Below are 12772 nucleotides of genomic sequence, written 5' to 3'. Positions count from 1 at the left end.
CTTATAATTACAGTGTGTAAATATAGACAGATAGATAGATAGATAGACAGATGCACCAGGTGTACTTTTAGAATGTAATATCCAATTGTTAATTTTGCAATGTTCATATAACTTTCTTTGCCAAAATGGAAAGTAGGACAGGCAGACACCTCAGAAACAGCTTATCTGCAGTTTATGCCCTTAGATTTTCCTTGTGGAAAAGGTCTTTATCTCATTCCTTTGGGAGTCCAACCTATCCTTAGTCTTCTCTCCACTCTAAACAAATGAATAGTTCCCTAGACCTGAGAAGCAAAAGGGCAGAGTCACAGAGTACCAGCAGTGGCAGTGAACTGATGGCGCTACTGTTCATCCTGCCCATTTATTTCCTGCACAGTACTAAAGACTTTAAGGATTTTAATTTATACTGAACACTACATCTATACTGAATGTTAAATCTATTACAAGCAGGCAGCAGAGACAACAGAGGCAAACCCACATGAAATAACTCTTTGCTGACCTTGGTCCGGTTTAGTACATTGCTCAGATGACTTAGCCAATTACTAAATTGCACAGCTCCAAAAATTATACTTAATAGTATTGCCATGAAATTGGTAATTTTGTAAAGCAGGAACACACTCCATGAGAGCACCCTGCTCAAATCAATTGCACTGTCTCACAGTGGTCCTGACCTGTCCCTGTGCACAGGCAGATCTGTTCTGGGAAGATTCATCCTGCCAGCACAGAACGGAGCACCTCCAACCCCAGCAAACCTTGCAGTGGCAGATGAATTTATCGTAAGAAAAATTAAGGTGTTTAGTTTCCATTACTGTTCTCCTCCTGGAATACCTCCAGGGGAGATCAACTTTCACTTCTTCTCCCCTTATTCTGGTTGACAGAAGCTAATTACTGGATTTATCATGCCCTTTTCAGCACCTACTTTACACTTGTTCTGGCCACCTATGAGTTCCTCCTTCAGCCTTCTGCAATCCTCCCTGTCTCAAACCCAGCACTAGCACTATCCTCTACCGGTGTAAAAAACTCCCAGGAATTCAGATTCTGAAGTTCACAGATGGTTGCTCCGCTTTTACAGAAGAGTGACACTGCAGATGGCCAGTGTAAGAAAGCCAGACACATTCTTTACCAAAATGCTTCAAAAGACATTCAAGATAACAATCACACTCTCCTTTTGAGGAGAAAAGGGAGATAAATGTGTCCTGTGGGGTCAGATTAGTGAGTGTTGAGCACTGAGAGGGCTTGCAGGTATCACAGACTTCAGATTTTTTTTACAGGACAGTGTGGTCAATCTTGGCTTTTCTCTCAACAACAATGCTGGGGTTGATCAATTATCTCACCTGCTGCTGCCTCTGCTTTGTTGCCAAAACAATACAGGGCTTTTGCATAAGTAGCATACACAGCAAGGGATCCTGGGGAAATGTATTTCTCTCCATCCTTATAATAAAAACTCCTTCACAAAAAATTGTGTGCACAACTATGCATACACAGACAGAGTACATGGCCCATCCTGCAGACTGAAAGTTGCATCTCCCTCCTCCCTCTCAGTCCAAAAAGGCTGGCAGATCTCCAGGATCTGGTCCTTATAGCTGTACTGAGGAACAACCTCTATTTAACTAGTGACAGAGGCATCAGGGGTGTTTAAAGCTTTCCTTGAGGAGAATGATGTCTTACGGTGTGGCTGACAGAGCTTGACAGCTTCAGGCTGGTATCATGAAAAACAAAGCCAAGAGCATCACCTGTTAGAGAGAGCACTGAGGGGCTATGGAGTGCCTGCTTGTGTGGCAGTGAGGAGAGGACTTCTGGAGAATGCATCATGTAAAACTTCTTTTCAACTAAGGCATTGAATTCCCACTTTGTTAGGGCTGCCTGCCTGCCTGCCAGTATTTCCTTTTCCTGTATTGTTTTTTCTACTGTGGTGGAGAGTTTTTGAGCCTCTGAGCTGCCAGTGTCAACCCATGGCAACCCACGGAAAAGGTGAGTTGGTGGGAGGGATGGAGCTGCTCCAGCTCCTGGTCTGGGCAGCTGCTGCCCCAGAGCCCAGGTAAGAGCACGGCTGCAGCCTGAAGGGGCAAACTCCTTCTTGTTGATCTGTAGTACTGTGCACTCTACAGCAACCATTTTTTCCTGAGGGTTGTATTAATCCCCTTCCTCACTGATGGATGACCTCCACAATAACAACATGTGTGGAAAAAAAATCACACGTGATTCTGTGAATTTGAACAAGTTAAAAGCTTTTGATAACACCGTGTATTTTAGTGGCATGCAGTGCTTTTTGCAGAAAGCTCAGCCCAGATCTCAGAGCGGTTACTGAAAGCTTCTGCTGATAATAAACAAATGATATGAACCTACGTCATTACCATGTGAATTATAACCTTAGACATGTCAGTCATCAAATCTCTTACTTCCAAAGATTTGCCTAACAGAAGGTGGAGTATTAACTTACACAGTTGATGATACATTGTCGTTTCAATTAGTGTTGTTCAACTAGTGTTCAAATAAAAAATAACTTGAATACCAATTAAAATGGACTGAGGTGGCAAGGAGGGATATATATACATGAAAGGATTTTTCATGGTTAAAGACTGACAAGGTTGGAGAACGACTGTATTATCCTAATAGGTTTTTTTTTCATTAATGGCTTAAAGAAAACATTTCCCTACAATTATAAAACGTGACTGCAGATCTTAAACACTGGAATGTGTGTTCTTTATCAAAACACATGCTGCTGTGGCTACAACTGATGCTGCACCTCTCTGGGATTTCAATGGAACCCAATGACAGATAAACTGTTTACATTAAAAGACTCTATCAAAGTTATTTTGCACCTAGTTTCATCCTAATCCATCTGATTTTTCTATAGCTTTGACAAGATGACCTCTCTCACTGTGTGTGCAGTATTGATGTCATTACTGAAGAGCTGTTCTTCAGCCTTTCTGCTGATAACAAAGTAAATGGAAACGCAGAGAAACCTTGGGGAGGTAAACAGCTCGTTCAGGATGCAGGTAAAAAATGGGAAAAAATACAACAGGAAAGGATATCTATTGTTACAAGGAAAGTGGTCACTGTCGCACTTCAAAAAGTGTTTACGTGATATGATGAAGGCATATTATGCCTTAGAACTTCATAAACTTTTAAAAAAATTAACCTGACTAAAGGTTTTGAAAGCTCAGCAGGCATTTTAAGAATTCAAAGCTCAGCCTATGGCTGATCACCTTTTCAGACTCAGGTACAAAGTCAAACATTTTGAATGGAATTACCTAATACTAACCTAGCAAAAAAGAATTATCTTTGTGTAAAATACAAATGATAGAGCGGGGCCATGAATTACATGCATGTCTTCTGTTTGTAGGGTTATTAAAGAAGTGGCAATAAAGTGGTAATTACTAAGGGAAGGAAGAAAAAAAATCAAATAGAAAAGAAAAAACATCTTATTGATTTGTTTTGCCAAAACTACTGTACACATAAAATACTGAAAATGGAGTAGTTCTGTAACTAGTATCAAAGTTTTTTTGGTTCAAAAACACACAGAACGCTAGCAATGTGCTTTAAATTAAGTACACATTTAAAAGGTTAACAGGACTATTCCTTAGGCAGAAGAACAAAGAGGAGTTGGTTAAAGAAAATTGGGTACACTACAGCTACTTAAAATACTGTATCCAGGCACAACTCATTTGGATGCCTTTGAGCTCAAAGCTAATTTGAATTATACAGAGGTGCTTTAGAGAACAAAAATACTAACCTGTGTTTTATCTAAGCTCTTTTAGCTGAACTGAGCTACTAATTAAAAACCTTCACTACTCTTCCTAATTTCTGATGTATTTTTTTAACAGAGTAATGAAGCCATCTAAAAGCTCTGCCCTTCCTCAGAGAAGAGTGTTAACATTAGCATCTCTGAAATGCCTTGTCATCTAATGGTTTTAATAATAGCATGCCTGTCATCTGCCTGGACTGCATCTTTTGTAGCCAATCTGAGCATACTCTGCAATAGGACTCCTGAATGCAACACTGATGTATGTTCCAACCTTCCTCTCAGTGACAATACCACAAGAGTTTGCAAACCAGGCAATGTTTAAATGTAACAGTATCTCTCAAATAATACATTAAACAGATGTGTACCTGGTATAAATACGTGACATAAAAATCTATTGAGTTGGTCAGTGTGCATATTAAAAACCATTCAAGTAGGTCAAATTGTGGATAACTTAAAACTTTAAAGACAGCAATTTTAATAAAACTGTCAATACAATTTTCTTTGTAAAAACATTTGACACTGATTATGCCGCTTATATTGAAAGAGAAACACAAGGTCTGTATCTTTAGATCTTTTATTGAACTGTGAGCACAGCATCAATAACTGCTTCTCAGCTGTAAATGAAAATTGATTCCAGATCTAACCCATCGTTTTCTGTGTGTCTTTAATCTTTAATCCCAAATCATCCACAATGAGACATAAGAACCAGCATTTTGTCTACGGGACAAAGCATGTGTCATATGGCCACCTCCAGAGTGTCTGCACTGAAGACACTGTGGGTTGTGCTTACATGTGTTAGATGCAGGTGGCAAATGAGTCTCTCCTTGCAAGGCCCAAAAAGTGGTAACAGGAGTTTGCAGCTGGGGTGGAGTGACTGTAACTTGCCTCATGCTCTATCTGCAACGATCGATATGGTCCAAAGCTTTACAGACCTGAAGACTGAAGGGATCTGTAATGAACATCTCACTGGACCTCCTGCATGTCACAGCTCAAAGAAATTCACTTGACAACTTCTGCATCAGGCCCACAGCTGCCAGAAGGCCAACAGGAAAATAAAACCACAAGGTTCCTATGCAATTTGCAGCAGTTTGGCACTAGTAGGTTAGTTTTCCAGTCAGCTCTTACTTGCTGAAGCCTCTTAAGCCCTCTGGGATGAAATGAAAGTGTACAGCCTCCTTTCAGGAATCTTTTTCTTGGTGATATGTTGCTAGGCCATCATCATGTGTGCCTCAACCAAAAGAGACCTAACACTTATACTAAGGAGGGTTCTCCAAATCACGTTTATAACTTTTAGGAGCAATTTCCAGTTATTCTAAATTAGGTTTAAAAGGTGAATGCCAAAATTCTTAGTTACATCACTGACTGGAGCTATCATGTGTGTTGTGTTTCTCCTCAGCAGTGGGGAGAAAAGGAAGATGTTTAACACCTGAAAGAGTGTGAGGCCCACGGACCCCTAAAGAACTGCAGTACAGCTCATAAATAAGGGTGCTTGTTCATACAAGTGAGGGAGGAAGACAGAAGAGCTTTGTTTCTTGCAGCCAAGCTCCTAACAATCTTCCACCATGACAAATGGACTACTGGTAGTCTCAGAAGACAGGCTGATAGATCAAACTCTCTCCACATACTGTAGACCTTCACTAAAAGTTGAGATCAAAGTGCATCTATGGATCAGTGTCACTACTGCCCTGCCATGTAAAATATGAAGGGTCCCTAGCAATTCTCAAAGGACAAATCCTAGAGTTCCCTACTGACCACTGCTCTCAAAGAATTTCAATTTCCTTGAAACAAGAGTAGAAATCAAGGGAAAAACTTGATTTTTACCTACTGTTTTTATTAACAAAAATGAGTAAATGCTAGCTCATGTTTCACATTGGCTGCCAGCTTATAGCAGAAAGAAATCATAAAGACTGTAAAGACAATGATTCCATTTCCTTATAGAAACGCTGCATAAACTGTTAGAATGGTTTTGAGCTGAGAGTTTTAATCTTTTCTCTCCCTGCCAGAATGGCAATGGAGCTGGGAAGGGCCTGGAGCACAAGTCTGATGAGGAGCAGCTGAGGAAAACAACAGTAACTGCTACCCGATAATATATTTCTATTTCTGTATTTTAGGCATCTCAGTATCACAATGTCATTTTGCAGGACTATTTGGGCAAATTTCCAGTAGATCAGGAAACCTGAAGGTGTCATAAGCCAGCAGGTTTGCACAACAGCACGTTGCACAAGTACAGGATTTTGACCCTTTGGTTTCAGATGAGAGTGCAAGTCTAACTCAGCGCTAAAAAATACTGACTTGTATGAATAAGGGGTCAGTTTTCACCAGAAGGGAAATCTTTCCTGGCATGACCCTAAAGGATGGATTAGGTAGGGTGAAGGAGAACATTTAGGTGGTTTAAAAATAAATAAGAAAGAAAGACTCACTTATTGTTAACATTTCCCAGACTGAACAGATGATGCTATGCTGAATTATAGCATTACTTTCCTCTCTATTGCAGAAATTTAAACATTTGAGGCTATTGCATATATAAAGTCAAATGAAGGATGAATTTAACCCAAAGTTTCATTTTTCTTCTGATAAGAATTTTGAGAATATGAATTTAAACAGCATTCTTTCCCAGTATTATCCATAAATATTTATAAAGTGGGAAGCATAGAGAATGACATGAGCCAGTTTTCTGAAAATGATTCTTCATTAACATCCCAAGTAGGTTGAAAGACTTTCAGTATTGATTTACAGCTACATGCTGAGGATTTTTCGCTCTCACAAATGGGAATCACTGGACTACTGGTTGTGGACTCCCAACCCTTTACTCACTGACTGGAACAAAAACTTATGGACCCAATCTTCTTGTGTGCAATTGTATAAACGAATTGCAAAGCGCAAGCCAATTCTGTAGTTGTCTTTGTGGTCTGATGGAGTCATTTTACACCCACTTCCAGAAAGCTTGTCAATTCAGAAATTGAGTGCAAAGCAAGTGGAGGTTGTTCCTGGTTAACTTGGTACCACGGAGGACAGAAATTCAGAACACATTGGCTGACATGGGTGATGCCACGTGTGGTCTCTAATTCCAAGGTTAGTAAGATATGTTTTGGTTTCATTTTCACAAACTTTACAAACAAAACTTCCCAAATGCATTCCTATTTGAGAATAAGCTTCCTCCCACGGGAAGGAAGGAAACAAGATTTTAGATAATGGATTCTGCAGCACCCCAAAATGCTTTTGATGCAAATATAGTAAACCGACACACAATCAGATCCAACCAATGAAATAACTGTCAGATTATAAGGTCTGTGCTTTTATATCAGGTGTATTTACCTGTTCATTGTCATCTTCATCACTGCTGAGTTTCAGATCATCCTCAAGCATTCTGAAAAAGAGGAGAGACAACACAGAATTACATTTAATGAATTAATTTGACATACGATGGGCTAAATCTACACCTCAGCAAAGTCAGAGGAAAAGTTCTCTTTCAATTCAACACAAGTAAAATCAGACCTGTGGTAAGTAAACTGATGAATACTTCATGTATGTATGTATTAGTCCTTATGTGTGGTGCTAGGGAAGAGCAAATGACTTTCAGACTAATCCATCATGAAGTTTGGCAGTCAGCTCCTCTTTCATGTCCTCTTCTATTTGCACATTGTCTCACGGTGATTAGTCCATATATACCTATGTGTATTTCTAAATCCAGAGGGAAAATCAGCTCTGGGGCTGCTAAAAACTGAGAAAAAGTCATCCATGTTTCATTCTCGATTAAGGGCACCACCAGTTTTCTTTGAGAGTGGTACCAATCCCCACCTTACCAAACTGGGAATGCAGAATGGAGAACAGCAGGAGGAGGAGGTGCTTGGTTGAGGTTTGATGGGACCTCACAGTTGTTAGTATCCAAAGGCAAACATTTTCTAAGCTAGGAATCTGATGGTTCATATCCCCATTTTTACTTATTTTATAACACAGAGAAATCTCACAGGACTGCTCCCTGCCCTTGGTTAAAGGGGAAGGATATTCCTAAAAAATGTGGCTGCCCCTATAGCTCTTTCTTTGGCAGAAGAAAGAGTTGAATAATGTACATTACCACATTACCACCCATATTACTTGTCTTTTTTTTTTTTTTTTTTTTAATCCAACACTTTGGTAGGAAAAATACACAGGGTAGGAAACCATATTATTTGCTGTTACAGAGACAAAAAAGGTCTTTTCTTTTGAGGCCTGTCAACCTGAAGAGACATGACCAGCAGTCACCAAATACACTCCTGTACAGCTTCCCACATATTCGTGCTTTTATCTAGTGGTCCTCCTCAGAGCTGATACTCCTTGGGCACACTTCTACCTCACACCCATCTTTTCAGCCTGACAAATTGTCTTATCACAGAATGACGTGTGAATGAATCAGCACATCTCACCCAGCTGTGACAGCCACTAAAATTGCGGAGCTCCCTTTCTGCCATCCTGAGCTACTTTAACCCACGGCAGGAGGCTTGCAAATTGCAATTATTGTTTCCTTTCTGCCTTGATGGAGACTGAAGTCTATGATTTTTTATTGTTAGCCTTTAAATAACTGTAGCAATCAATGGATGCTCCGTTAGGAAGTTTTTCTGTTTGAGGACTACGAGTAAATCACGGAAGCCTCCTGATACAAGGAATTTTAAAGAGGAGGCAATAATCCTGATGTGGAAATATCAGAGTAGTTGAAGCCCTTATGGTGATCTTAAAAAAAGAAAGTGAAGGAGATCTCTAAACCAGCTTGTAAGTAATCTGTCTTCCAGTGACCTCTGTTGTCGGGCAGCCCAGTGGTTACAAAGTATCTGGACACATAACTACTAGTCATTAACATCCTGATAAATGGCCAGTGCCTCCCTGTAATACGTGAACCCATAAAAGTACGACGGTAGCACGGATAAAAAAAATCTTCTAAAAGCCAGGATTTGTGGTGGGTTGACCTTGGCTGGATGCCAGGTGCCCACCAAAGCTGCTCTATCTCTCACCTCCTTGTCCGGACAGGGGACAGAAAACATAACAAAAGGCTTGTGGGTCCAGATACAGGCAGGGAGAGATCACTCAGCAATTACCATCACAGGCAAACCAGACTCGATTTGGGGAAATCAATTAGAAAGACTGGCAATGAAATCAGCGTAGGACAAGCAGAAATAAAATGAAATCATGAAACACCTTCCCCATGTGCTTCCCTTCTTCCTGGGCTCAACTTCACTGCCAATTTTCTCTGCCTTCTCCTCCCCATTGGTGCAGGGGGATGAGGAATGGGAGTTATGGTCAGCTCATCCCACTTTGCAGGTGGATCTGCTCCCCCGTGGATCCCCATGTGCTGCAGGGGCACAGCTGCCCCACCATGGGCTGCACCACGGGCTGCAGGGGAATCTCTGCTCTGGCTCCTGGAGCACCTCCTGCCCCTCCTTCTGCACTGACCTGGGTGCTTGCAGAGCTTTTTCTTTCACATATTGACACTCGTCTCTTCCAGCTGCCATTGCACAGCGTTTTTTTCCCTTTTTTCAAATCTGTTATCTCAGATGTGCTACTACGGGCTTGGCCTTTGCCAGCTGTGGGTGTCTTGGATCTGGCATTGGTTCTGTCAGACATGGGGGAAGCTTCTGGCAGCTTCTCATGGAAGCCACCCCTGAAGCCTCCCTGCTACCAAAACCTTGCCATGCAAACCCAATACACTATTTTTCAGGAATTATTAATCTTTACAGGCCTGGACTTTGCTGATGAACAGAAACTTTTAATGCTGTTTATCTAGCAGACATGTCCATTTGTTTCCCCAGAGCCAATACTTGCTGTGCCATTCTCAATGTATCACTGTACCTCGATCTATCCACAGTCCCTGATTGTTATCTGCAAGTCTCATTACACCAGAAGGACAATACCCCCAGGAAACCGACATCATTTTCATACAGGACTATATCATTCTGACTCTTAACTCTAATTCAATTCTACACTCCTACTTTTAAACCTACATCTCACTTTAATGTGTAAATTATCCACTGCTTTAAAGCAGCATTGCTAGATAATGCACTCTATTGTTATATATTAACGCAGATCTAAGAGGATCTCTTCATGAATGAAACCCAAAGGGTGGTGTGTGGTTTTTTTCTTTAAGCTATTGGGTGGTTGGGGTTTTTTTGTTGTTGTTGTGGTGTTTTTTTTTTTTTTTATTTGTTACATGTTAAATTCCTTTTTGACATACCCTAGAAATAAACCAAAAAGGACGAAAGAAATTCCATATTGGATAAATGGAAAGAACAAAGAAGAAAACATAAAAAAGATAAATAGATACACTTACTAAACTAACCCTACAGCCATCCGAAATGGCTGATTAATAACTGTCCTCATACAGCCTCTACTGTAGACACTTTCTAACAAGTACAGTAAGCACAAGACATGTTTATTGAATATTGAAAAATATAAAATTGATATAAAACATGATTAGTAGGAAGGACAACTGTTAGAGTTGGTTTCAGATAAACTAAATTTGCAGGATTTATGAGTTCCCTTCAAGAGACTAATGAATGTTTAGATGACTAGAGAGAGGAAAAAAATTGGATTTTGGTATTTCTTTAGCAGTTCCAAGCTTATCACTTGGAGTATATAATTCTTCTTAGCCTGTTCTGCTAAATGAAGAATATGTCATTCCATTCAGTTCCAAAACTCAAAGGTTAAACAACTAAACCACTCAGATTCTAAAATGCATCACACTCTCCTGGCAGATGGAATAATTAAAGAGAAACTGAGTATTTTATCAACAATAAATATATGGTAGCCAGAGAACTGAGAGAATAAATTAAAAATACACAGTATGTGCAAATGAAAGTTGAATGCTGAAGATATCAAATAGCTTGCTCCCAGAAAATACTGGTTAGAAGAGGCAATATTTTACAGAACACAGAGGCCTAGATGGTCTTCCACAATTTTAAAATGTGCTTAATATTCTGAAGACATGGGTCACAGTAGCTTGTAGTCTTTAATGTTTCTATTAACTCTCATTTTTAAGCAAGTAGCATCTGATTGCACTCAAAGCCCAATAAGGGGTTTTTAAGACTGCCAGCAACCTTAATCCAACATGACTATTTCACTATGATAACTAGACAGGTAACCCATTCCAGCCTCAAGGCCCTGAGACAGAAGAGCTCTGTATCTACAGCTCTCCGAGACACTGTCTGGATGGTCTGAACATGAAATTAGGCCCTCTTGAGTGAGAGATCCCTGTAAATACCATATGATCTATTCTGCTCTAAATAATTGTTCACCTCAGAAACACCCAGGCTGGAGATTACATAGTATATTTGTTATTAAGATCAGGACAGCTATTAATGAAGGCCAATTTGGTGGCTATGTTAAAATTACAATGAATACTCTCAATGAGGGCAAATCAAAGAGAAAACTGCCTGTATCAGAAAGCTATCTCTGGAGCTGTTATGAATTAATTTTATTTTCTATTCTTCTCTGACCCAGCTGACATTATTATTGAATATACATGTACTTGTTTGCCTTTTCATCCATAGCTAATGCAAAACACCACTTTAGGGAAAGAATGGGATTAAGTAGTATTTTTTATTTCATTATTAGAGCAATGCCATTTACTATAACAGTTGAAGTTGTGTCAGCACATTCATAATCTACAATTTTCAGAGGTTTATAATTTGGAATGTGAAATTATTGCAAAGCAGAAACGTTGTGACAAAGCAACACATTTATCTGTGGTGTAAGTAGGGGCAATCTCATTGACTGACTACAATACCCACTTCCTCCAGGGATGAATTGGCTCCCAAAGCAGATTGTTTCTACATTACAAATTTAGCTAGACAAATGGCTGAATGAAGGCTTTTTTAGGATGATTTCTGTAAAAGTCTCGCTAGAAATAGTAAGAACAAAATATTGTTTTTAGGAGCCTTCAATTTGAAGCAGGCCTCAGAAGATTATGAGATGGGCAAAAATCAGAATGAGCTATTTTTATAACTTTTTGGCATAATAAGCTTTATCTTCCCTCTTAGACTCTTTGCACATTTTCCAAAAATATAATTAAAAAAATATGCCACGATAATAAACCAGTTTAAACATCATCAGTATCTGTTCATAATTTGTATCTGTTCTCTTAACAGACCATGTCAAACGATTACACGAGTCCCACCATGGCTTCTGTTTCTCTGGGGAACAGACTCTGTTTTTTATACGGTTTTCCTGTCCATGTTCAGCTTGAATGAGTCACAGAGTCCCTCACCACTCCGAATAGTTGTTACAGCATGAGCTACTCAGATAAAATATAATTTTAGACACATTTTTTCACGAATAGTGAGCAAGTGGGCAAAGCTGCAGAGCGAGATGACCTCGGACTTGATGAGACTTTTGGGGTGACTGGAACAGGTTTTCCCACTCATCAGTGCTGGCAGTGGCAAAGGCAGCAGAACTTCAACTCAGCTCTGGGGTTTGGGCTGAAATTCCCTCGGGTCTCACCAAGTTCAGCTGCACGAACACTGAAACAGGACTTGTAGCCCATCCCAACTGTGAAGTTCAGCAGGTGTTTTGTGAACACCAGACCTGATGGTTTGGGATCCTGTCAACAAGCAAGCGAGGATTTGATTAGGAGACACGAGATAATCCCCTCCCTGAAAAAGCACTACTGCAATACCACTCAATTACAGTTACTTTTATAGAAGATTCTGAACTTCTTAAAGGAACATTTAAACAGCTCAACATCCTCCTTTTGGTTTAACGTTTAACTTATTTAAATGCTTTTTACAAATGAATAAGGTCTGGACTGAGAGCAGACTTCTGGGAATGCTATGCATTTCTTCCTGCTCTGTTTGTGGAGAGCTGGGCTGGGAGTCCACTGTGTTTATAATAACATGTTTGGTGACACAGCTTCCTCAAGGAGAAGGTGCTTAAAAGGCAGTGTGAATAGGAAGGAAGGAGAACAGGCAATGGTGTTAACCAGACATACAGACATCCCATTCTTTTCTTGCCAGGTTTGCCTCTGGTAAAATGGGAATACAATATTCCCGTGCTTTCCAAAAT

At 39.9% G+C, this 12772-nt stretch overlaps 1 protein-coding gene across 4 annotated transcripts in view; it reads right to left on the bottom strand.

Annotated features, from left to right (window-relative positions):
* Nucleotides 1–12772, bottom strand: part of AFF2 (AF4/FMR2 family member 2) — a 336299-nt gene that overhangs the window by 88448 nt on the left and 235079 nt on the right. For all 4 annotated transcript variants that reach the window (XM_027716444.2, XM_027716448.2, XM_027716445.2 and 1 more), the window contains exon 8: nucleotides 7061–7112. In XM_027716444.2, the coding sequence (XP_027572245.1) occupies nucleotides 7061–7112 (52 nt within the window). The remainder of the gene's footprint in view (nucleotides 1–7060; nucleotides 7113–12772) is intronic.

The sequence above is a fragment of the Pipra filicauda genome, unplaced genomic scaffold (assembly GCF_003945595.2).
Source record: "Pipra filicauda isolate LSUMZ 115617 unplaced genomic scaffold, ASM394559v2 scaffold239_size1682155_pilon, whole genome shotgun sequence".
Taxonomy (NCBI): Eukaryota; Metazoa; Chordata; class Aves; order Passeriformes; family Pipridae; genus Pipra; species Pipra filicauda.
The sequence above is the reverse complement of the archived record's forward strand: the minus strand, read 5'-3'. Positions and strand labels throughout refer to the sequence as shown.